Source organism: Trichomycterus rosablanca, chromosome 2 (genome assembly GCF_030014385.1).
Source record: "Trichomycterus rosablanca isolate fTriRos1 chromosome 2, fTriRos1.hap1, whole genome shotgun sequence".
NCBI lineage: Eukaryota > Metazoa > Chordata > Actinopteri > Siluriformes > Trichomycteridae > Trichomycterus > Trichomycterus rosablanca.
In genome coordinates, this window is record NC_085989.1 from 4,190,564 (window position 1) to 4,218,085 (window position 27,522).

At 38.9% G+C, this 27,522-nt stretch overlaps 1 protein-coding gene across 1 annotated transcript in view; it reads left to right on the forward strand.

Moving 5' to 3' along the window:
• The window catches only part of thsd7aa (thrombospondin, type I, domain containing 7Aa), a 101,466-nt gene extending 85,612 nt beyond the window's left edge, over positions 1-15,854 (forward strand). The window contains exons 22-28 of the mRNA XM_062989743.1: positions 1,815-1,989; positions 5,401-5,574; positions 5,677-5,772; positions 8,045-8,127; positions 9,943-10,156; positions 11,364-11,451; positions 15,663-15,854. Of these exons, the coding sequence (XP_062845813.1) occupies positions 1,815-1,989; positions 5,401-5,574; positions 5,677-5,772; positions 8,045-8,127; positions 9,943-10,156; positions 11,364-11,451; positions 15,663-15,750 (918 nt within the window). The 3' untranslated portion in view covers positions 15,751-15,854. The remainder of the gene's footprint in view (positions 1-1,814; positions 1,990-5,400; positions 5,575-5,676; positions 5,773-8,044; positions 8,128-9,942; positions 10,157-11,363; positions 11,452-15,662) is intronic.
• Positions 15,855-27,522: the final 11,668 nt, after the last annotated feature.

Consider the following 27,522-nt stretch of genomic DNA (forward strand, 5'->3'; position numbering starts at 1 on the left):
GTAAGGTTGTTCTGGGTTATTGGAGTCAGAATTGATCATGCTGCAGAGATCATGGCCTTTATTATGGCTTTGTCTTAGAATGGAACCTCACCAAATAGTCAGTTCAGCAGATTTCAACCTTTGCCAGAGCTGCCTCATTCAGTTACATGATTCATCCATTTATTTGCTCGTTGTCTGTTTTACCACCACTTTATCTCAATCAGGGTCATGGTGGGTCAGATTAAATGGGGAAAAGGCAGGAAACCCCAGTCTATCACATGGCGGACACACTCCAACTGACCTGATTGAATGTCTTTGGACCTGTGGTAGGAAACTGGAGCATCCTGAGGAAAACAAACATGCAAACTCAACACAGAAATGACCCTGGCTGTCTAGCCAAGGAATTAAACCAAAGCGTTCTTGCTGTGATGTATGCATGTGATGCATGATGTAAAGAGATCAGTATCCCATGCAAACATACAAAATTGAATCTCCAAGTGATGAAGCAACAAGACAAAATTCTCTCCCAAAGATTGTTACAAGGATAAGATCCACATTTACCAAGAACCTGACCAGGATTAAACGTTTACTGAGAATGAGGTGATTAATGAATGAATCTATGTATACATTAATGACATATGAAGTATTTTATTAAAAATGTAAAATCTAGCCTTAAACATCCTTTGTCTCGAGCCGACCCTGCCAACAGCCCCTCACTTCATTCACCTACATCCTGTCTGATTCGTTCCTTGTTTTTCCTCTTTGGTTCGTTTGCATTTTTACTGTCTCGCCCCAGTTGTCATGTGACGGCACTGTGGAGTCTTTGGGGGGTTTAATTAAAGACAACATGAAGGAATCACCGTGCCTTGCTCCTTCTGTCCCTGTTTCACCCCCTCTCCCTTTATTGTCTGCCAGCTCTGAGTGGTGCCACGCGCCCCTGTCACCGTGCTGAAAATATTTACTTGGCTCTTTGTTCTCCGCTGCCCGAGTTCATGCCTCGCTTTCTGACAATGAGGCTCAAATCCTGCCACACTGCCTCACTTGCTTTCTGAAGGATATTAAGCAGAGGTGAAAAGATGAAAGAAGTAAAAAAAATGAAATTCACATCAAACTGAGCTGTTTCATGGCACATTCATGGCACAGTGGGCTTCCTGGAGAAGTGGATAATGACACCCTATTTGCTGTATCTCTAAGAGGCTTAAGTGTAGATTCTTAATTTCAGAGTGAACTATTTAACTTTTGAAGGCTTTAGGGCTAGGCTGGTAGAGCGGGTGCAGCACATCAATATGGGTCCACGAAACCTAGGTTCCATCCTTGCCTCCAGTCACTGTTTATTAGCCCTTTCTGACCAACGTTGAACAGGTTTCGTTCCAAGTTGTGCACCTATTTTTAAACTGTTTGGTGAATTTTCACCAAAAACAATCAGTTCCTGAACCTGGAGTAAAAAAAATAATAGGTTTTTCAGCACAACCACTGACGACATCCTGAGTTAATGATGCATCCTTGGTTCCAATAAAAACTGGTGCAAACGTGGGCCGGTTTATGAATAGCACCAAGGTTTTAGGAAGCCTGAATGGATTCAGTTCAATATCTTCTTCCCGTGATCATAGCAGTTTCCATTGGGTATTCCAGGTCCCCATTAACATGCAGGAACATGCAGAAGATGAATTGACAGTCCTTCCCTAGTATGCAGGGATTTTTATTCAGTTACTTTGGTTTCCTTTCACTTTCCAAAAACCTGTGGGTGGACAAGCAGGTCTAAACCATCCCTTGGTAAAAGTAAGTAAATGTTTGTGAGTGATGGATTGAAGTATTTATGGCTGTGTTGTGTGCAGGGCGCTCGGTGTGGAGAGGGTCTGCGCTTCAGAAACGTGTCCTGCTTTGTTTCGGACAACTCTGGTAACAACGGGGGAAGCATGGTGGACGAGGAACTGTGCGGAGATCTGGAGCAGACTGTAGATGGAGATAAACAGATCATTCTGGAGGAAGCCTGCACTGTGCCATGCCCAGGTAATGCCTGCTACACACATAAACATGTGCAGAGGATGCGAAGACACTAGATGAATTAAACATGCAGTAAATTTAAATGCTGTTAAGCTTTCAATTTAATTCAATTAATACATTTAATTGAAGTCTTTAAAAGTATGACTAACAAATTAACCAAATGTAATTAATAATTGGGTTCAGTTATACTTACCCAGGCTTGATTACATTCAGCCCTTTTAAAAGCCGAACATCACTTTTTAGGACTAGAATGCCTGGCAATTAACAATTAAATTCAGCTCATATCAATTAATCATTTAGGTTTTCGGACTTATGTTTTTCTGGACCTTGCTACACTTGTGCACAGAGACACAGTCATACCGGGAGAGGAAAGATTATTATTATTATTATTTTTTTTAAATAATTTCCCCCACTTTTTCCCCCCAATTTTCTCCCCTAATCTAGTCATGTCCAATTACCCTGAATGCGTCCTCTATACTGATTCGACCCTTCACCGCTGACTGACGACGCCTCTCAACTGACATACGCCCCCTCCGGCACGTACAGTCAGTACAGGATGCATTTTTCACCTACACGAGTCAAGTTCATACACCGACGGGCACTGTGTACGGAGGGCCACACGCATCAGCATTATTCCTCAGCTTTGTGCAGGTGCCATCAGTCAGCCAGCAGGGGCCGCAGGTGCACCAGTTATGAGGACCTATGATCCGACTTTTTACTTCTAACCCTGAACAACAGCCAGTCGTTGTTCATGCTGCCACCCAGCCCAGTCAGAAGGCAGAGCTGAGATTCGATACGATGTATTAGAAACCCCAACTCTGGTGCGCTAGCGTACTTTACCACTGTACCACCTGAGCGGCAGAAAGATTATTTTTATAACTGTTGCCACAAATCATAGAACCTTTGCAGCAATCTAAAGTAGACATCTCTGTACATCTTTGGATGGTGGCATGTTGAGTGTCACATGGCTCATCAGTCTGAACCATTCTCAGTCTGGTGTTTGCTTGTAGACATTGTATGGCTGACTGCTTTACATTCTCAACCAGTAAGCACTAAATGTGGTTTTAAAAGGTCAAACATACAGGGGCTGGAGTCTCGTTTGGCACGTTGTGCATATCGGATCTTTAAGCATGATGTAATATCATTAGAAAGTGCTATGACACAAAACATTTCTCAATTCTTAGATGCCGTTGGTCTGTGTGACACATATATTACAATGTTATGACTTGAAAAAGAGCTGTGACAGATTTTTGCAGCGTGGGATGTGACTGTAATGATTCATAAGCATCCGTGTGCATCTGAATGTGCAAGACAAAGGAGGAAACATTGATTATTAATGGTGTGCTTGCAAAGAGAAGACAGCGTGATATCCACTCTGCATCTGTGCTGTGTTCGCCATAGAGTTCAGAGCTCACTGTTCACTAGGGAAACTGAGACCTCATGGTTTGGGATTGGAGCATTTAAATATATGGTTACATGTGCGATACAAAATTACAGCACTAGTGATGGATATTTGTTTTGGTGTTCTAGTGACCATTTGCACACAGCAGCACTAGATTCTGACAGACAATCTCCAAAATGTTGATGAAAGCCCTCCCAGAAGAGTTCAGGCTATTGTAGCCACAAATCGAAGGGCAGCTCCATATTAACGACCAAGGCTTTGCCCAGCAAGCTCATGATCAGGTTTCTATGTACTTTTGGCAGAAAAAACTACAATAAATGCATGTTATGAGGGAAATAAACTGGTTATATGTAATGCATATCAGTGTAATATTGAAGGTAAACCGATAGGAAACCAAATATTCACCAGTTTTCACACCTCCTGATGCTTCATTTTACAAATGCTGTACAAAAACTATCACATGCCCTGCCACATTAGAACCACACATTATCACATATCTCCCAAAGACAAAACACATTAGTTTCCCAAACCTAAAGCGCTGAGCACAAGCAGACACCACTAATAGTAAGACCCCTTGATCCCCCACCCCTAATCATATAGAAATCCCATTATATGCTCCACTTACTGCCTGAAACCTTATGCAAATATCATCCCAGCTGTCCTGGGATGGTGTCCATAGTGAGGTGACAGGTGCCTGGCACTGTTAGCAAACACAGACAAACACACACAGCCACACACACACACATACACCTTATAACCAAAAGTACCATATGTGGGCAATTGATCATGAAGTTCGACATCATTTTCTAAATAATTTCCCCCCTTACCCATTCCGGGGGCACAGCCACCTCCCCTGCTATGGCATATGAGAGGGCTTTTTTTAAGATTTTGACATTTGTCTGTGGGAGTTTTTGTACATTAAACATTCCGATTCAGCCTAAATAGGTTCACTATAGTTGAGCTAAAGGCTCTGTGATGCTCCTCCACACCAAGGGTGTCTATATTTTAATAGATTTGTTTACCGCTAGAGCCTTTCCCAAACTCTTATCAGTCAGAATATAAATATATTCCTGATTCTGGATGTCCATCACTGTAGGACAGTCTGACTCAGTTCATGCTAATTTTGTATTCAGCCTGCATGATGAAATCCACAGTCAAGTTCAGGTGGAAGCATTACTGCAAAAATCAACTCTCATGGACTTTCAATGAATAAAACACCACTCCAGGGTTTATAGTTCTTCTAGCAGTGGCCTTTATGGATATTACAACTCACATTTTATTTTATTTCTGTATTTACTGTCAGCTAGTCCTTGATTTCTTGTTAACTCATTGTAGTAGTACATCTGCTGCGCTCACACAATAGCTGCCACAATAAATATTGTATATACACAGTACTGTGTATACATTGACGTGTGTATATTTATTGGCCATTTTATAAGCTATACCCACCATATAAAAAATCCAATACGCCCTAGCAGAGCATCTCAAATACAATATATGGACAAAAGTATTGGGACACCCCTTCTAATTATTAAATTCATATGTTTCCGCCACAAAAAATACTAACAAGTGTAATAAATCATTTATATAAAAAAGTAATGTGCTTACAGAAACAGATTAGGGAAGGCCCTATCCTATTCCAGCATGACTATGCCACTGTGCACAGGTCTATAAAGACATGAAAAAAGCTTAGTTTAAAGAAACTCCAGTGTCCTGTACAGAGCCCTGACCTCAGCCCCACCGAACAGCTCTGGAATGATCTAGAACATCAGTTGAGATGTTTATGAGCTACTTGTTTTGTGAGAAGCCTTCCTAGAAGAATGGTTGATGTTATAGCTGAAAAGATCACATAGAGGTCATTCTATTTTAATATAATCTTAAATGGGAAGTCCAACAAGCTCATGGTCAGGTGTCCAAATACTTTTCACCATACAGTGTAAGTAGAAACAAGGTGTATATTGCTTTAAATGAGCTAAATAATTGACCAGATCTACTTAAACTATGTGTGTTTGCAGGTGAATGTTATCTGACAGAGTGGACGGCATGGAGTGCATGTCAGCAGAGCTGTGTAGGTGGAGAGGATCTCGGATTCGGGTCAGTACAGGTCCGATCTCGAGCTACACTCGCCGAAGAACCGGAGAACCTGGAACAGTGTCCAGATCAGGAATGGGAGAGCCGACCATGCACAGGTAATGTAGCAGAAGTCCGTCTCAGCTTTCTCATAAATGTGTGTATTTTTGTTAAAGCTAGTGTGTATTAAATCCTCTGTACTGCTCTGTATCCTCCACCAGAGGGCCACTGTTATGGGTATAAATGGATGACCGGACCTTGGAGTGGCTCTTCACGTCTGGTGTGGTGTCAACGTTCAGACGGGTTAAACGTCACAGGTGCATCCTTCATCATGCTTCTAAGTTTTATATACTAGTCAAATACTGTGTTATTTATATTGGGATATTAGTAACTCTAAACATATACAGTAAGTATAAACATGGGATATTTAGTTATGTGAAAAAGTAAATGACCCTTCGTAATTTATTCTATTTTTTCATACTTGAGTCAACAGCGCTACCCACCGAGCTACTGTGCAACCCACTTTGAATATGTGAATCTGCTAAATACCTAAATGTAAACAGGGAATTTGATATTTCAATGAAGTACTGAGTGTTTAGGGTACTGGGCTCTTGCTTAGAAGTTTCGTTTAAGTCCCACCACTGCCAAGCTGTTAGGGCTTAGAGTTCTCAGCCCTCAGTTGCTTTGACTGTATCCTGTATCTGGATAAAAGCATCTGCCAACCTCCTAGTTGTGAATATTCTGTTTTCTTTGAGGATCTGAAACCATTTACTCTGTCAAATATAGCATGTACAAATAGTAAAAATCTCTAGGATTAAGTACACTTTTCATGCACATACCACTTATTGAAACACACTGGTATGTTTCTTAATGTATTACATTCAGGTTTTGAAATAATAAAAACAGGTTTACACATCAAGTGCTTCCAATTTTCACAAGACTAGAAGACGATTAATATGCTGTGATTTGCCAGCTCTGTCTGAACTTCATTGCTTATTTTTCATACTGCACAGAATTTATAAGTATTGAGTGTGACAGGTTGTAAGAATACAATAATAGGAGCTTTTACTAGCTGTCAGACTAGAGCTGGCTAGCAGGGTTTATTTTGATTACTGTCACGGTTTGAGCTTTTAATCCGTGACAATGTCACTCTCTGATTTAATCCCTCTCTAAAACTGTCTGTGTTTCTGTGGGGTGTCAATTTGGCTATGTAATCTAAAAAGCGTGTTCACTGTATGTAGCACTTTTAGAAGCCAGAGGAGGACAAATAATAAATTAGCAGGTCAGATGAATAGCAAGTGTCCAGTGTTTAGTCTATGTGTGCCTATATTTTGTTGGGTCCTTTGGTAAGTTATACTGCATATAATAACATATTACTTTTAATTAATGTCAATGGTTAAGTCATGTATTCTCAATTTGATAGACCATTTAAATTAAAGCACTTTCACCGGGCAGCTACATCATAGCATCCTGCACCCCACCCATTTACTCTCAAACCACAAATGCTCAGTGTTGAATATTCATGTGCTGTTTTGAGATGTGGGACTTCATGAATATTCATCACAGAGTTTATAATAAGTAAACATGTTTGCTGATACTTCAAATTCTGCAACACTCCTCCAGCACAAACACAAATACAGCTCATTACTAATGTGTTGGTAGTATGAAGCATTGCCTTGAGGAAAGAAGAATAGAGCAGCAACTGCTGCAGATGCTTCCAAATTTGGCTACGACAAGAAATCTGTCATGGAGAAGAGCCATCAGAGATCAGACACACAGGGGTTTTATAGCCCTCTGGCTGTCAATTCACAGGACTATTGGATTCTCCTTTAGGCCATAGCTCATGGAGAATGGCTGTGCATATTCTTCACATCTCTTTTGTCCTTGTGGTGGAATTCCTGAGCATCCTGTTGTGAGATTTATTTTAATTGCATGCAGGTCCACTGTATAGAAACGTATTCATGAGGGACTGACTGCAGAGTTTCAGTATCTTGTTATTTATTCTGGCCGCGTCTTCGTTCATGCAGTCAGAGGAATGATGAATGAATGGTAATGCATGTGCAGCGTGAGGGTCTGAGGTGTGACCATGCAGTTAATATCAGGGGGTGTTTTAGCATAGGTGCAAAATGAGCTGAGCTGGAGGTAAAGAAAGCCAAACGTGACCTTCCCTACATAACAGAGGCAATAAAAATAGAAATGTATGTTGGTGTGAAACAGTAATTGCACCTTATTTAACCTACACCATCACATTACCACTGCATGTTTGACAGGTGGTAAGGTCTTTATTCTATAGAAGATTACATTTTTTAAATCTACCTTTGGTGAACTAGTTGATTGATTTACCAAGGGCGGAATTACTTTTTCATAATGGCTCTATGCAGGTTCTATGTGTTTTGGATGACTTTGTTTGTTGAATAAATAAATAATGTTTATATTTGTAATGGTATAATTTTAATAAATGAACAGAAATCATTAATTCTGCACAATCAAATGAGGGGGTGATTACTTTTTCAAAACACTGTTTTTGGGTTGTGGGTGAACTACAGCCTTGTACAGTATAAAATACTAACATTTGATCACGTCCTATAGGTGGATGTCTGGCGACAACTGAACCCATGTCCGACAGGTCATGTGACCCCCCCTGCACCAAATCTCGCTCATACTGCACTGAGGTTGGTATCTGAGTGTGTGTGTGTGTGTTTGTTTGAGTGTGTATGTACTACAATGTGTATGCATTTCCACTAGATATATATGTTTGACATACAGTATATGGCCAAACGTATGTGGACACTTGACCAGGAGCTTGCTGGACACACTATTCCAAAGCCATGGGAAACTGTGGTAAAACTAGACTAGTTAAAGTTTCTGGCATAGCTGAAATATTTATAATGTACTGAGGTGTGTGTGGGTGTGTGTTTTTGTGGATTTGTCTTGTTGGCTTGTTTTGAATATATCTTTATGTATAATCTACTACTACCAGTCTTGCCTTGGATCTGACAAAGCTGTATGCTTGATAAAATGATCCTGATAGTAGTGGTTGTGCAGAATATCCAACAATTTGAAGGTACATTTATGGATTTCATGCATTTGAAAGTTTCTCCATGAAAATCAAACCCTGGGTTATTTAAAAGAAGCGAATGGTCACTTCACACCTGTCTGAGAATAACCTGATAATTTTACACATGTAGAAGGGGGTGTGTGCTAGTTAGACAATATATTTTTTAAACAATCTCATACACTCTCATACAGACAAGTAAGGTGTAAACCAGCTGTTCGTGCAGCAGTAGATGTGATGGAGCTCTCAATCAGTATGGTTAATCCCCAGTTGTGCATTATTAATGAAATTATTGTGGGTGTGAATCGGAACTGAGCCTCTGCTCATTTGATTTGCTGCTTTGGAGATTCAGTTCTGTTCTCTCATGGGTGTGTACTGATCCGACACTGAGTCTGCACTGAGAGTCATTATCAGAGATTGCTGAGGGAATACCAAACCCCCTGCTAACTGCAGGCAAGGCAAAGAAAACACACACACACACACACACACACTTAAGTATAAGTGTATATTCATAGAGACGTGCAGTGCAGGCAGACAAATCTCATCTTAAAAACACATGCTGGGATTATTCTCGCCTAACACCCACACAAATACATTTACACTCATATGAATACTCAGACACATCTTTAACCGTACTAGGAAGAACACAGAGACAAGAAATGCAGTAAAAATAAAATGACCAGGACTGGACAGCTAATCCAGCTATCCAATGACCCTGCGATGGATTGGTGCACTGTTCAGGACGTTACTGCGTTCCTGCATTGTGCTATGTGATTCCATGGAAACTGGACCCACCATGACTCTGACCAGGATAAAGCAGTGGCAAAACATGAAACTGTAAGAAAAATTTTAATAACGAATTGTGGGATTTTCTGAGATATTCCCAGATATTCATAGAATATTCCACAGAAATGTTATTAGAATTTAGAAGTTACAAATTCAACAGCAATAGTTGTTGCAACTATACGGTTTTAAAACAACTTACATTGATCAAAGTGCTGTACATCCAACAAGCATACATAAGACACCATTATGTTTAATAAAAGACAACTGTTCTCATCAGTCCACTTCACCTGTCAGTCCAATGTTAAATTATCAACAATGGACAATTATAGTCACCTACAAGAAATTATTCGATTATGCAACCAAACTATAGAACATTTTATAACATCAAATGTAAAGAATAGTTGCTAAATAGAAGTGTTGCTATATGGTTTAGTTTTGACCTAAAACATACAATAACCATATAAATAAATGTACAATTATAAAGACTTTTGGACACAAAAAGTATGTGGAATCTTAAAAAAAAAAGAATAAAACTCCTAGACTGCTCTTATTTAGTTATCATTTACTATTTTTGATTATTATTTACACGTTTTTCATAATAGAATCCTTGTTCTGTGTATAACTGGAGTGTTTCTGCCCCCTACAGGCCGGCGTGTGTGGGTGCGAGGAGGGCTACACTGAGGTGATGACATCGGATGGAGTGCTGGACCAGTGCACTCTGATCCCAGTGCTGGAAATTCCCACTGCAGGAGACAGCAGGGTTGATGTGAAGACTATCATAGCCATGAGCCCCACACAACCCAGTGACAGCTTCCCAGGGCGTTCCGGGCGAACCTGGTACCTTCAACCTTTCGCACCAGGTACTTCTCAACCATAATTTGGCAGTCAGACTGAACCCAGGTGCTTTGTAAACTGCTTAAAATTGAATGCAGTAAATATAAAGCTATTTTTTATTTACTTAATGGACAAAGAACTGTTTCAATTGTCAACTGTCACAGACAGGAAACAGTTGCAGAAATAATAGAAATAATAATAGAATAACAGAAATCACAAGACTATTTAACTGTAGTTTGCAACACATTATCTACAGCACTGTCCAAACATCTAAACATGTGATGTCACACCTAATTACATCTTTTAACCCTGTCACTAGTATGAATATCAGTTTAGGTGTAAATATAGTATTTATTTATTTATTTATTAGGATTTTAACTTCATGTTTTACACATTGTGGTTACATTCATGACAGGACATGTAGTTACTGGTTACACAAGATTCATCAGTTCACAAGTTTAATGTCAAACACGTCTTTGGACTGTGGGAGAAAACCGGAGCCCCCGGAGGTAACCCACTCAGACACAAGGAGAACATGCAAACTACACACAGAAAGGACCGGACCGCCCAACCTGGGGATTGAAATTTGATCCATTTCTACACCAGAGTGCTAGAATGTGCATTAAGTGGATATATACACAGTGGATTCAAAAAGTATTCAGACCACTTGATGTTTTGCACACTTTACTGTGTTATGGATTTATTTTAAATGAATAGATTTGGCATTTTTGCCCATCAATCTACATTTCTATCACCCATAATGATAAACTACAAAATCTTTTATTCACAAAAGAATTCAGACCCAGTGGCATTTCAAATTGTGGTCAGGTGCATCCTGTTTGCTTGAATCATTCTTGAGCTGTGTCCAGAACTCAACTGGAGTCCACCCATTGCAATTTGAACATACTGGATATAGTTTGGAAAGTCTGGGTCTCTAAGGACCCTCAATTTACACTTTATTGTGAGGACAAAGACAAGACAGGAAGCCCAAGGAACTGTCTGAAGATTACTGAAATTACATTGTGGCAAGGCACACATCAAAACAAGGATGTAAAACAATATACTTTATGTGTTATCAGGGCCACAGTGGCCTCCATAGGTTTTCACTTATCATTATAGATGATTGTGTGAATCGATGGTAAATACAGAAATCTTTTGCAAGATCAGCAGGAACACAAGCTTTATTTATTTATCAGCTGGTATTGATCTGTCTGTGTTGATTGTCTTGTATAGATGGCACGTTGAAGACGTGGGTTTATGGTGTGGCAGCAGGAGCTTTTGTACTGATCGTGTTCATCGTCTCCATGACTTACTTAGCCTGGTAAGAACATTTTCCTTTTGCACAAAGATCACTGTAGCATTTCTGATCTATTTATGCAGTTCTAGACGTGAAGACTACATAAATAGATCACAATATGATCTGAATGCTCTCTAGTTCTGAAATGTATATTGCTAGACTAGATTATTGTAGCTTCTGTGCAGACCTAAGTCCTGAGGTTTAAATTAGCTCTAGTCCTGACGTCTACATTTATATATCTTTCTATTACTGATGTTTACTTTCCACCACTTAGTTCAGAGACCGGAAGTGCAAGGCGACATATTGTAGTCCTAAATAAACTACATTTCCCATGAGACACTGCGCTCATCAGCGCAAATTCGATTCACCTGTTCGCAATATTATATTAGTGTGAGCCAGGATCAGCGCGCTGCTGAGTCTTTGTTCCACATTGACGCAGCCGGTAAGGTAAAAGACAAGTATTAAAAAAATAAATAAACAAAAACAAGTTACTTATAATAATGTAATAGAAGAATCTTGAACGTGATTATTGTTGTCGGGTGACCAAGGGCTGATCATGTCCGATAGATAGATAGATAGATAGATAGATAGATGGATGGATGGATGGATGGATGGATGGATGGATGGATGGATGGATAGATCTTTAAATTGTTAGTTAGTTAGATTGATAGATAGATAGATAGATGGATGGATGGATGGATGGATAGATCTTTAAATTGTTAGTTAGTTAGATTGATAGATAGATAGATAGATGGATGGATGGATGGATAGATGGATGGATGGATCTTTAAATGGATCGATCGATGGATAGATGGATGGATGGTTAGATAAATAGATGGATGGATGGATGGATAGATCTTTAAATTGTTAGTTAGATTGATAAATAGATGGATGGATGGATAGATGGATGGATCTTTAACTTGTTAGTTAGATAGATGGATGGATGGATGGATAGTGAAATACAAAATTGAACTGATCAGTGTGGTCGGAGTACGGAGGGCTGAACGTTGTAAATTTATTACCTCGTTTAATTCTCAAAACAAGGAAGTTCTAGTTTCTTCTCTGTAACTATCCATTACTGAGTCAGGTAATTGTTAGACTTTTTGTGACTTACAACGTGGGTTCGAGTCCCGTTTTGGCTGATTAAGTTGTGATTAGCTTTTTTTGCAATTTACTTAGAACTTTATTTCTGCAGCTGGGTCCTAGTCATCTGGGTAGTGAACAAGTAGTCTTTTTAAAATATATAAATTAAGAGATTAAACATTCTGTATTTAAATATAGGATAGTGGTAGCCTAGTGGGTAGAGCTTTTTCGAGAGTTCGAATCCCAGCTCTGCCATGCAGCCACTGTTGGGCCCTTGAGGCCCTTAACCCTGTCTGCTCCAGGGGCGCTGTACAATGGCTGACCTTGGGCTCTGACCCCAGCTTCCAAACAAGCTGGGAAATATTTAGAAAGAATTTCGTTGTACTGCACACCTGCATATGTATATATGACAAAATAAAAGGCATTCTATTCTATATGAATAAAATACTATACGTTTAGGTAAAGTTCTAGTCTTTGAGTCTAAATCATCAGCTTACCATATCTAGACTATCGTTATACCTCTGAAAAAGCTGAAGTCATGGTGTCAAGAATACAGTCCGTCTATTAACAATCCAAGGTCTCGTCTAACAAACATGAGGTCCAAAAATGAAGATAAAGTGAATATTAAATGATTTAAGCTGACGGATTGCTGTTAACACGGCAATTGGTCAACACTGTACTCTGCTGGAAAGTCTCAGTACTGCAGTTATACTTCCTCAGATCCTATGGCATCTTTTTATTTATTGTTTATATGTGATTACGAGACCATTTTTTTTCCCCTCAGAATAAACAAAAAGGATGGGTTTGAGAATAAGGGTTGGCTTATTCTCAAACCCATCCTTTTTGTTTATTCTGAGGAGGGAAAAAAAAATGGAATGATGGGTTAATATACAGCCTGTCGATTAGTCAGGAGTTGTAGCTGTGTCTTTCTCTCAAACTCTATTTTCATCACCCATTATAAATCTGTCTGAAAAACTACCTGTCCATTTCACTACACCAGTCTAGATGTGACTCGTGATGTGTAGTTTTTCTATAATCATGTTTCTGTCTGTCTGCATTATTTCTGTCATAGTACTCGCTAAGGTAAGACCTGGAGCCTCATGCCTTCCATCAGCTATTTTTTTTATTGTGTAAATCAAATGGCAGCGAATTTGCACCTTCAGGAGGCTACAATAATAAATTAGCTTTCTTTTTTGTGTTGCATCATTAACATTTTGAAATATCTAATCAATATTACAGTACATGAACCAGAAATATTATATTAGCTATGGGGGGGTGTCTACTAGGGTCAATGCATGATGATCAGGCTTTTATTAACAGCATGGTGGAAAAGAATGCATGGGAAATTAACAGAGCGGTATATGCACTTTGTTTTATAAAAGCCACGAGCCATATGTATACTAGAGGTGTACATTAATAAAATAAAACTGACAACTGAGTCATTGTTTGATTAACGCTGATGGTTAAAAAGCTAATGACCAACAGCAAAGTCAGCAGCAGCATTAATGCGTATGCACCAGTTCAATACAAACCCACATGTTTTGTCAGATTACACTACATGGCTGACCGTAGGCTGGCTGGACATCACATTTCAAAACATAGGCCAATAATATGAAATTGCTTTACCCCTTTGTTTAAAGATTATGAACAATGTCTGTGGTAAATTGGAACCTTTTTAGTTAAAAGAGCATTTGTGACAGCAGGCTAGTCAGTGTTCCAAGAATGTTTATAAAGCTGCTTTCAATCAGCATTATTTTACATACAATTCAGTGATTTGTTTTATATTTCTTAATAAATTTAAAAAGCTTGTTTTAGAACAAAATAGGGAAATTTGCATCTTTAATAAATAGATGCGTGAAAGGCAACTCAGCTAAATGTATTAGATATATAAGAAGTGGAAATAGATGGCAACCTGAGAAATAATGTAAAACTTTCTAATTTTACACTTTATCCCCTAAATATCATGTGTTAAACTCAAGGCCCACCACTATTTTATGTGGCCAGCGAGAGCTTAAAAGACTTATGATTGTCTTAAAATACACTGTAAAATCGTACATAAACTGCATCTCCCACAATGCATGCCGATTTTGTGACCCGCAAAGTGGCCGCATCCTGCCACTAGATGGCGGTGTTTTCACATCAGCGTTTAACGGAGGCGGTTTTCCAACAAGTGATGTTGAGAAATAATTACAAATAATCCCAATTTGTACAAGAAGAGAAAGTTGAAGCACAAGGAGGAAATTAAATGAAAGATGGGAAAGTGAAAACAAGTTTGTGCTTCAAGAAGAAAAAACGGTACGTCTCTTGTGTCATGAGGCCGTGTCTGTGGTAAAGGAGTACAATATAAATGTAGATATACGCTATAAATATACAGTATAAATACACAGGATAAATTTGGCATTTTGACACCCAACTCAGAATTTGGCCTCCAAGAAAAACAACAAATTGTCTAAGATTTAAAAGGCAGACTGCAATCACAGCAGGATATATTACAATCAACCCTTTGAGGGCCACCATAATGCAGATGTGGCCCTCAGTGAAAATAACCGTTGACTGACTTTCATTAGTCAATGGTTAACTGATGGGCTTTTAGCAACTCATTAAAATATTAACCACATCAGAGTTTTATTGTTTCACTACCGTTAAAAGCAGTAAATTAGAACAGTACCAAGAACATAAAACGAGAAAAGCCAGTTGCTTGTGGTTTATTAATCAAGTGACAATCAAGTCTTTCCAGTCAACATTATTACATATTACAAGGCCAGCAGAGTTTAACCTTTATTTATACTGAGGCTTCAGGCAAAATATTAAGACCATGTTGATGAAAAATAATGTCAAATTTCATTAGACCTTAATTTTTCTCAGTTGCAACGAGGTGGTAAAAGTGCCAGCTTATTTTCCAATTTACATACAGACCATCAGCTTTAAAAGATTAATGTCAATTAGTTGAAATGATGTTTTTAACCTGCTGCATTAACTGAATAATGACTTATTTGTGATTCTAACAGAGATAGTGTTTAAAAACATACCTTAAAGGGGAAATGATAAGCTGACTGAGTTTAGGATGTAAAAATGCTTTCATGGTCCTGTAACGCTGAACCTGAAGTATGTTTTGATAAGCTGCTAATCCTAACATTGTCTTTTCTTTCTAGCAAAAAGCCAAAGAAGCCCAAGAGAAGACAGATGAACAACAGGCTGAAGCCTTTGACGCTGGCCTACGATGGCGACGCTGACATGTAGCCTTTTGCAAAACAAACGCCCATTCCTCCACAGCTGCCTACTAGTGGACTTTACGGCTTTTTCTACAATGTTTCGGAACCTCAAACTGAGCCCCTGTTTATAATTAGCCCAGATTTCTTCTCCCCTAACTTTTTTTTTACGTCTCAAACTTTCACTGGAGCCTTGACAAACTCTTCTCTTCTTACGGAGGTCTGCCTTTGCCTTTCTGCCGTCCTCAGAAGGAACGCTGTTGGTGAGGGCACTCGGACACGGAGAGCTTTTTGCTAGGAAAGCACAAGGATGACGTTTGTTCCTCAGGCTGCATCATCTGGATTATTCATATATACAGAATCTCTCTTGAATTGTTACTGTTTTCCAATGAATTGCATTATGTTGGTCATTTTACTGCAGCCGACTTTATTGGGTTCTTGGTTGGTACTCCCACTAGTACTTGGTAGTGTCCCTTACTGAAACTCTGGCCTGCCTCTGCCCCCTTTCTGTATTCAGGTCCTGTTTTGCACTATATTAGTGCAGCATGATTACAATAGAAAACTGCCTCTCTTAATACTAACAATGTACAGTCTTGAAGCTAGAAGTGTAAAAAAATTTGCCTTTTTTGCAGTCAGCTCATTAACAGTTGCTTAAAGTTGTTTATTAATCTTGTTTGTGATACGGAGGGACACGTACAAACCGCAGTTAAGTTGGGATAGCATGGGAAATCATTTTTACATTTCTTTTGACTTTTCTTTTCTTTTAAACTCAATGTTTAAAAGTTTACCTGGGAAAACACAACATCCAATATGTTGATTAGCAAACTGTTTACAGTACACGATTCCAGTGGTCATCAGTCAATTTCATGCCCTGTGATGGACTGGCCACTTGCCTGAAGTGTTTCCTACCTTTCACTCAATGAATCAGACCCACAGCAACCCTGACCAGGACAGACTGATGATATAACACATAATAAAGAAATGAATTGGTCCATTTTATCATCCTTCATTCTTGCTTATAGTGTTGCTTTAATGTCCAGGCCTATTTTGGTTGCTTTTCATGCCATTTTCATTAATTGCTTTATTCTGGTCAGGGTCACAGTAGGTCTGAATCCTCCAGGTAACACCCCATCACAGGGCTTCACCCCTCTTCACATCCCGACATAGCCAGTCATGTCAGTGTAGATGCCCAGACTGCTGATAGCGTAGATGCCATAGATGATGGCCAAGTTTCAAGCTTATACAAGTAATATTGTAGCACCTAAAATGCTAAAAAAAAATCTTTTTAATTTTGCATAACTGGCACCAGTTTTAATATATAAAGTTTAAAAAAAGATAAGGTAAAATCTCAAATCTTCTCTTTGTACTGTTTTCATTTAAATACAGGACGACATGGATCAGATTTACAAATCACTGCTTTCTTTTTTCACATTTCACATAGTCCTAATTTTTCTGGAATTGAGGATTGTAAAGATTTTACTATCCTGGAATTGTAAAATTATAGGATTGTAAAATGAACCCCTGTGTACAGCTGGAATCTAATGATTGATGATTTCTTTGCCTGACTGGATTTTTTATTTCACCGTAGGTTTGGGAGGGTCCGTCTGTGTTTGTTTTTTATTTATTTCACTATTCTGACTGAAAGGGCTCCATGTTTGAGCTTTCAAAGGGTTTTCAACAAGCTTTTTATAATGTATAGTCATTTATTTAATTATGTTTGTGGTTTTGCTCATTTGAATTTCACCTAAACTAAGATGCTCATAACAGAACTTCAGAATTACACATTTGTAAGAATATGCAAAACTCAAAAGCTCGACTGGGGTTTAGCGGTGCAAAGTGATTTGATCCTGATGCAAAAACATGAAGAGGAGCATCATGAAGATTCACTGTATTAGGTGTTTTAAATATCAGATCTATGAACTAAGATGTGTTTAATATGATATTGGAGTTAATCAAGAGGATTAAGATAATGCCAGTATTGAAAACTAAACAGTTAATCATTCTTTTAAATCCAAGCAGCTAAGCAGGACGTTATTATTGTCATGCATGTGTGATGTTAACATGTGGTCATTAGAACTGGACACCAAGCAGCCCTAGAAGTGCACACTTTGGTAAAGATTTATGTTGGGATGCTCCTCATAAATGTACATAAATATGGGGATTATTCACAGTCGATTCATTTTATAATTAATAATAATAACACATTTAAATACAGAAAAGAAAAATTTCAGAAAAGTAGCAAATGGAAAATATCACAGGAGTGGCAGTAGAAAATTTGAGTTCCCTGATATCTCATATTCATGTCGCCTATTTTGGTTCATTTCCACCCCACCTTGTTTGTCTCATACCTATCATTATCTAGCTAGCAAGATAATTTCATTAAAATAAACCATATAGGAAATATAGCTGGAGACACTGGATAGACAGAAGTAAAACTCATTTTTTGTTGCTTGCATTGATTTATTTTACCAGTAATATGCTAACATTCAAATATGAGCCTGGTGTGTGTTATGCTATTGTGCTACTAAAGATTTTTGGAAACCCTTATTAAAACTACATATAATTAGTTTTCAGCACTGAAGATAGAGAGAAGGTGGAGAGATGAGGAAAAGTTACATGCTGTGTTAAAAAAGCAGTATTTGAAACATTAAACATTAAAGTTGCTCCTAATGTCATTTGGTTTTATAACTTTTGTTATGTATTTAGAGAAACAATTTGCAGCCTGAAAATAAGGCAGTACTTTAGTCCCCTTTTATACACAAGGAATACCACAGATAATAGCAACTTTAATACACACTTTACCATTCTCTTGATGTATTATCTCTGGATTTCTATCTATAAGGGACCCTAAATGATGTGGTGTATTGTAAAAGACCAGGTACCCTGGTGGTACCTCAGGAAAAAGGTTTTTCTCTTGTTGACGTGTGTTTACATGTTTTGGCCCCTCTGCTAAAGCAAACCAACAGATAAGAGAGGACTAGTGTATTAATGTGGGTACTAATGGATTAGCTATATCAGTATTACACAACAAGTCTGGGAAGCAGCAGATCATTAACGTTCATAACATTTGGCTGCATAAAAGCAGATGAAAACTTGTTTACTTTTTTGTTAATTTATGAGTTGTAAATACTTTGTCTATACTTTTATTTATGATTTTTTTCTGTACCATATATAAATATGTTAATTTCTTTTTTAATGCACAATTTTGAAAATAACTGGTGTGGGTGAATGAGTGAGTAGCATGCATGTGAATAAGAGAGAGTGAGTGAGTGTGTGAGCGAGTGAATAAATAGCTACTGATCTTCTCTGAAGCGATACACATTTACTATGTGAAAACTTTGCTCAGCTTTGTCCTTTTCCTACTGGTTGTTTACATGTATCTGATGAATTGCTAATAATAAACATCAGAAAAAGTCATCTGCTTGTATTCTTGAATATTTTATTCATTCATTCACTTTAACTAGCACTTTTGTCATAATCAGGTTTGTGGTTGTCTCTGGCCCCTACCCTGACACCCTGAGGACATGAACAAAACACAACTTGAATAAAATTATAACCCATTATACTGTAGATTGCACACTAAAAATAAAAAATAAATGACTATCTTACACTATCTAGTTATAACATGTTTTTGGTAGAAAGGAAACAAAAAAACCCAGAGAAACCCATGCATACAATTATAGACATTTGTATCTAATTTTTTGAGAACATTTAGATAACATTAGCTCCTTTAAACATCCTCTTTAACTTAGGATTCATTTATTAATTAATGTATTCATTTCAATGCAACAGAAATGAACTTACTAGTTGTATTTACATTGAATTAAAGTAGTCTAGTGACGTCTGGCGGTAAAGCGTGGAATTGCAAGTTCACTATGATCTGTTTTTTAAACATTGACTACATACTGTACTGTTCTTAGTATGTTAAAATTTAACCATTTTTGCAGAATTCCAGTCAATAAGATGAAACACTGAAACATTTATATACAATTATGTACAATATAAATGTATATTAATCTAACAATGGTAGAAACAACAACAACAAAACAACAACAACAACAATAATAATAATAATAATAATAATAATAAGCTGACCCACCATTGCTGAGATCCAGGTATAAATCTCAGCTGTGCTATCCACCGGCCGGATAACATTTACATTTTAGCCATTTAGCAGACACCTTTATCCAAAGCGACTTACATTACAGTTACAGTCTGAGCAATTGAGGGTTCAGGGCCTTGCCCAGGGCCCAACAGCAGCAAACCTGGCAGCGGTGGGGCTTGAACCAGCGACCTTCTGATTACTAGTCCAGTACCTTAACCACTAGGCTATGGCTTGCTCCAAAAGCGATTGATGAGTAAATACATACTTAATTGCGCTCATATAATCTACCCTGAGTAATTTGACTTAAAATTGCTTTTGTGTGAAGAGTTACTGGGGAGGGAGTAATACATTTACACTCTGTTCAGGGTGTGTTCCTGCAGTAATAACATACATGGACAAGCACTGCATCGAAATACTGTTCATAATAAATAATGCTTCGTCTGTTCTTAATAACGCATCTCTGTAGATGGTGCAGTTCCTGTAAATTGTCGCTAGATGTCAGTAGAAGACAGTGGCTGAAATATTAGTAAACGTTGAGTTTTTAATTTGGTCGACAATACACTGCTTATATGTATGAATAAAACTGCATTAACACTGATTACATGTTGTTAAGATATTATATTCTACATTTTAATATTGGACACAGTGATACACAGTTTATCACATTTGTTTGCATGGCCCACTACCCTGTTACTGTTACTCTATGTAATGTCATATATTATCTCAACACAGCCTTTCACCAGATTATTGTAACCTACAGTTATACTTAATTATAACCTACTTAATTATAAACGATACATATTAAGCTTACTAATAAGCTATTAATATGAGTTAATGTATATCAATATGAACAAGCAGTAAATAATGCAGTGACTTTAAGGACTTAAAGAGACATTTTTTCTCACTACAAAGCTTTTAAAAACCCTAATTTTAACACAGCATTAATATTAATACTACTTCTACTTATAATAGTATTAATATAAAGAAGAAAAAGAAGAATACTGATGATGATGGTGATACCAGCCCTGTAATGGATTGGGGCCCAGTCCAGAGTATTTCTGCCGTGTGCTCAGTGTTTCCAGGATAAAGGGGTGGATGAAAATTAAGTAAATAAAAAATAATATATAATAATAATGATGATGATAATAAACATTATTGTATTATAAACACTGCAAGTTTTCACAGTTACTTTAAATTGGGGCAGCACACTGTCTCGTTGGGTAGCACTGTTACCTCACGGCAAGAAGGTCCTGGGTTCGATTACCAGATGATTCCCAGTTGAATGGGTCCAGGTCCTTTTTGTGTGTAGTTTCTGTGTGCAGGTAGTAACCGGTAACTATCTGTCCTGTCATGAATGTATTTAAAGTGTGTAAAACATGTTAAAATCCTAATAAATAAATAATAATACTTTAAATTGCTTGATTCTTATCTGCACTGCAACTGAAACATATATTATATGGCAGAAAGTATTTGGACACCTGTCCATGAGCTTGTTGGACGTCCTATTTCAAAAACAAATGCTATTAAACTAGAGTGACCGCTATGTGATCTTTTCAGCTATTACAACAGCATTTAGAAGTAGATATACTTAATTTGTCATATATACATATACAGATGTACAGTACAATGAAATTCTTTCTTCGCATATCCCAGCTTGTTTGGAAGCTGGGGTCAGAGCGCAGGGTCAGCCATCATACGGCACCACTGGAGCAGACAGGGTTAAGGGCCTTGCTCAAGGACCCAACAGTGACTGCATAGCAGAGCCTGGTAAAGGTCAGGCACTGATGCTGGATGAGAATGCCTGAATTAGGCTGAATCAGTGTTGACTGTTGTTTTGTTTCTTCCTTAAAATGTTAAGTGGGGTTGAGGTCAGGGCCTTGTGCAGAACACTGAAGTTCCATTTCACTGTTAAAGCATGAATGTATGGACCTCGCTTTGCTAGTTGCTGGAATATCTTAGATTTTATATACCTTCTAGTAATGGGTGTTGCTAAAACACCTGAGCTTAATAATTAGGATGAGTGTATTTTTGACATGTACTGTATTGTAATTAAGATAAGGTGTTTACTGTGAAACTTTAGGTTAAGGTCATCCAAAAATGTTGAATGTGGACTGATGACTCTTCTAATTTGGAACACACTTCAGTGCATTTGAAAGTCAGCTGGGTGTCCTCCAGTTAGTTATGTCGAATCTGTTCTTAATCAGCTGAGCCACAATGGTCCTCTGATTATAATTAGAGCTTCCGGGAATCTTCTGTTCTCATTCTCCAATCACAATCATGTCTCTCGGCCCTCATTTCAATTGAATTCCACAGTAGGAAGTCCCATAAACTGACCTAATCAATTAGGTCCTAAAGCAAGGCTCGTTCGAGTGCCCGTCTCAACCGCTGCGCTATCAGGATGGATGAAAGTTTGATCAGTCCGAGCAGACGTCAGATACGGCAAAGTGGACGGACTATCAGATCCAAAGAAGAGGAAGTTCTGCTCTTGTCCGCCTGTAAAAAGTGCAGGGAGTCACTTAAATCTTATCATCTTAAAAGATTCAATTAAGCACATCCTCTATTAAGACATCAAGATGAAGGGCTCGGGGCAGATTCCTGAACCGGCGGAGCATTAACGACTCCTGAATGATTCAATTTCTCAAATGACTCTTAAGATAAACAGCAGAACAGAGGTAGGATGATAGTCCAGTGTGATTCCATACTGGTATGCGGCGATGGAGATTTTATGCCCATTCATTCAAAAGAGCATTTATACATTCAGTCACTGACGTTTGACCAGTCAGCCTGGCTCACAGTCAGCATTCCGATTTATCACAAAGGTTTTTAGTGGGGTTGAGGTGATGCCTTTGGTGTCAAACCATGTCTTTATAGTTCACACTGAGCACAGGACACAATTTGCTGGAAGTAGAAAGGAATTTCCACAAACTATAGCCACTTAGTTGTAAACATATCATTTTTTACTTTATATAATTGATTTCATACACCAGTTGGCATTGGATGTGCTCAATGGAAACTCAATAATTTCTTATAGCAGAACTCAAGGAATTGATCTATGGCTTTCTCTTTGAATAATAGAGTTTCAGGTTGCAGTGGTGGACTGTGTTAAGTGACAACAATTTTCCAAAGTTTCTCTGAGCCCATGTGACTATATTTATCACAGTTTTTCATACATTTACATTTTTGCCATTTAGCAGACGCCTTAGGGTTAAGGGCCTTGCTCAGGGCAGTGATACGGCACTGGTGGGGCTTGAACCAGTGACCTTCTGATTACTAGTCCAGTACCTTAACCACTAGGCTATGGCTTCCCTACAATGTCATCTAAAAGCTTGCCCTATACAACTGCTACTGAAGTCTCTGGATTTCTTGAATCTTTTCATAATATTATGTATGGTAGATGGAGAAGGACCTACATTATTTGTAATCTTCCATTGAAAATTTGTTTTAAACTGATAATTCTCGCAAAGTTTGGCACACTGTGGTAAAACGTTTCAAAATATGGTTTGTTTGGTTTGTTTGTTTGTTTATTAGGATTTTAACATTATGTTTTACACTTTGGTTACATTCATTACAGGAACAGTAGTTACTCATTACACAAGATTCATCAGTTCTCACAGGGTTATATTGAACACAGTCATGGACAATTTAGTATCTCCAGTTCACCTCACTTGCATGTCTTTGGACTGTGGGAGGAAACCGGAGCACCCGGAGAAAACCCGTGCAGACACAGGGAGAACATGCAAACTCCACACAGAAAGGACCCGGACCGCCCCACCTGGGGATCGAAGCCAGGACCTTCTTCAAAATATGGTACCTTAAATACTTTGTATACATTTAACTATTATTTTACCCTGTCCCATCTTTTACTGAGAGTTGTAGCCATCAAATGCTAAATTTGTTTATATTTTTATAATACATTTAAGTAAGTGGGGTAGCCAGGTGGTGCAGTGGGAAGCCCTGTCACCTCCCATCAAGAAGGGCCTGGGTTTGATTCCCCACCTGAGCGGTCAGTGTCTTTTCTGGTTCATCCGGGTGTTCTGGTTTTCTCCCAAAGTCCAAAGACGTGCAGTCAGGCCAACTGAAGCTACTAAAAACTGCTCGAGGTGTGAGTGTGTGTGGCAACCTGTCCGGGGTGTTTCTTGACAATAAATCAGACCCAACGTGACATTGTACAAATTGAACAAAATAATAATATCAGAACCCTGGGGAGTGGTAGCACAATGGTTAAGGTACTGGACTAGTAATCATAAGGTTAACGGTTCAAGCCCCACCACTGCCAATTTACTGCTGTTGGGTCCCTAAGCAAGGCCCTTAACTCTCAATTGCTCAAAATAGTGTTCAGTCATAACTGTAAGTCGCTTTGGATAAAAAAGCATCTGCTAAATGTTGTGAATGTAAAACCCTTATTTTTTATGTAGGTTTCACTTTAAAGTTTCAGAACTCTATAAGGAAGCTTTCCTAACACTTGTAAATGATCTACACTGGAATGTCTGGTTGTGTTTCGGTGCTCGGGGTGCAGATGTTCTGGACTTTGTCAGGCACTCATCACTCAGCCAGTGTCTTTGAGACCTGCCATCAGTGTAATTGCCATGTGGGGGTACTTGATGTATGCCAGCTGCATCCTGCGACCGCCGTTCTGCACCCACATTTGTCAGAGCCTTTCTTCCCTTAGGGGCCGCTTTCACTGGCGGATGAGCCGTGCTGACAGTGCCCACCAGCTTGTGCCAACCTGGCCTCTCTTACAGAATGTTTTTCACACACGCCGCTCAATCTGACCTTTTTAATGTTTCATTTTTCTGGATCCTTGTATGTGTTTGTTTGAATGTTGTATTTAATCCAGCACCTGCCCGACAGTATGGCCAGGATGGGTCTAATCGTGAGCTTTGCCACTGTGGCACTATGGCGTCACGCTGCCTGCAGAGTTTGCACCCCTACTTGTTTAACATCTGCCTAAACAATTGGCCATTCAGTCAGAGCAGCTGAGCCGTTCCATGCCAGCGCGCCACTCAGCTGGCCCGGCCGTCTTTATCTGACACTTTTCTTGCACAGGGCTATTAGGAAGTGGAAGTCTGCACCCTGTAATCTCCTGTGCTTTCTACTAGATTAGATGGTGTGAGTAAAATCCAATGTGCATAAGTGTGGGCCAAAGGTGGTGGATTAGACCCACTAGACCCCGTGATTAGCGTCATGCACTTTGTGTTTGGTGCTATAGCTCGAGCTCTGGCTGTTTAAAAGAGAAAAGAGGAATAGGAATTTTTAAACTCTCTCTACACTGAGGGGAAAAGTTTTAAACCACCTTTTTGCAACTATCCCTCTTAAAGTAACATAACAAAATAACATGTATTTAGATTTTTGTATCCACATACTTATATACTTTATATGCATTCTTTTTTATTTCTGCTGCTCCCATATTTAGTGGTCGTGAAAGCAGATCTGGACGCATCTCTGACTTGATTCCCTTCTTGATGCAGCCCTTCTGTTTCTATCCGGGCTTGGGACCGGCACTGTGAGCAAACTCACAAGTGCACCTTCCAATGACGAGGCTGTTATTATCCAATCATGTCCATGCAGATGCTAGACTGCCGATACTGAGAGTTGAACCCTGGATCCCCAGATTACTGCTCTGCTACCCAAGCACCTCATAAACAATATGTATCTATTAGCATAAAATAATAATAACAATAATAATAATAATAATAATAATAATAATAATAATAATAATAATAATAATAATGATAATAATGATAATAATAATGATAAAACTAAAATAAAAAATAGCATTAAATTCCAGATATTCAAACAAGTACCTTTTTGTTTAGAAAATAAAAGCGTATTACCTTTGGCTTTTTACATTAAATATATCTGATTAAATTTACCTTTAATATGTTTAATTTGCTTCATTTTTATTTTCAAAATATAGCAGTGCTTCCACCACCATGCAGGGTTTCCTCCGGGTGCTCCGGTTTCCTCCCACAGTCCAAAGACCTGCAATTGAGGTGAATTGGAAACGCTAAATTGTTCATGACTTGTGAACTGATGAATCTTGTGTAATGAGTAACTACCGTTCCTGTCATGAATGCAACCAAGGAGTGTAAAACATGACGTTAAAATCCAAACAATTTAATCACTGTTCTGCTTTGTCTAAATGCTTGTGTGGAAGTTTTAAATGGACTTTAGATCTCTGGGCTTCTTTTTTGCACTGGATGTAGAAATACAGATAAATGCAGTGCAGTTCATTGCTTATTATTTACCCTGTATGTGTTTCCAGCATCACTGCCTGGGTATGAGAGGGGGTAATTTTATATTAATGTCCTTTGTTTGGAAACAAGCTCAGGGCATTCAAATACCTTTGGCCACATGCTGTATGTCTCGTACTCTACACTAGACCGTTGTCACACTTGAGCCTTCTGTGTGCTCCTGTCTGCCACACCCACCTCTATTGGAGCAATCAGCCTCCAGCCAGCTCCCCTCTCTGGATTGGTTCTCTGGGGCTAATTAGCCCCAGCTGCAATATATTTAAGAGAGGAACTGGGAAAGGCTGGTGGGGATTATTGGATTTGTTTCATTGTAACTTTGCCTTACGGTTTGCTACTAGTTCCTGTCTTGGTGATTTGTTCTGATCCTGTCTGTTAGCCTGATCCTGTCTGTTAGCGTGTGTTTGTTAGCCTGTTTAGTCTGTTCAGTCCTGTTTAGTCTGTTTAGTCTTTGTTTAGCCTGTCCGTTAGCCTGTTTAGTCTGTTTCGCCGGTTTAGTCTTTGTTTAGCCTGTCCGTTAGCCTGTTTAGTCTGTTTAGTCTTTGTTTAGCCTGTCCGTTAGCCTGTTTAGTCTGTTTCGCCGGTTTAGTCTTTGTTTAGCCTGTCCGTTAGCCTGTTTAGTTTGTTTAGTCTTTGTTTAGCCTGTCCGTTAGCCTGGTTAGTCTGTTTAGCCTGTTTAGTCTTTGTTTAGCCTGTCCGTTAGCCTGTTTAGTCTTGTTAAGTCTGTTTACCCTGTTTAGTTTGTTAGCATTAGCCTTTTGTTTGTTTAACCTCCATGTGTTAGCTCTGTTTGTTAGCTCTGTGTGTTAGCTTGTCTTGTTGTACCTGTCTTTTGTTTATTAATAAATATAGTCTAGTTATTCTCATCTCTGCGTGTGTGTCCGCCCCTCCTGTCTGTCTTAGCCCACAAAGCGTTACAGAATAATCCCCCCTAAAAGGACACAGCGAGATGTCTTTTGTTTCAATGTTCCCTGATTTTGACTCCATGGGGTTCCCTCTGACCTTCCCGCTAAGTAGGCCAGCTCCATATGATGGAAGCGACTCATTTGTCGGAGGCTTCCTTCTTCAGAGCCAGCTCTACCTGCAGAACCTTCTGGACCCCCAGCCAGCTGAAACAGACAAGGTACTGTTTATGATGTCAAGACTGAGGGGTGCTGCTCGTGATTGGGCTAGGCAGCTTTGGTCTGACAGGGGAGCCGAGCTGAAATCGGTTAAGGTGTTTGAGGGCCTCATGCGAGCTCAATATCCAGGAAAGAACCCTTACGGGTCTGGTGTAGGGACGTTTTCCCAACCTCCCAAGCCCATTGGAGATGCTACACGCAGCAAAGCGCCCACTGCAGCTCATACCCAGCATCCAGTGCCCACTGGGGAGGTTAAATTTTCCCCAGTGCCCACTGCGGATGTGGTCCAGGAGCCAGTGCCCGCTTATAAAGCTCGTGACTGTCCC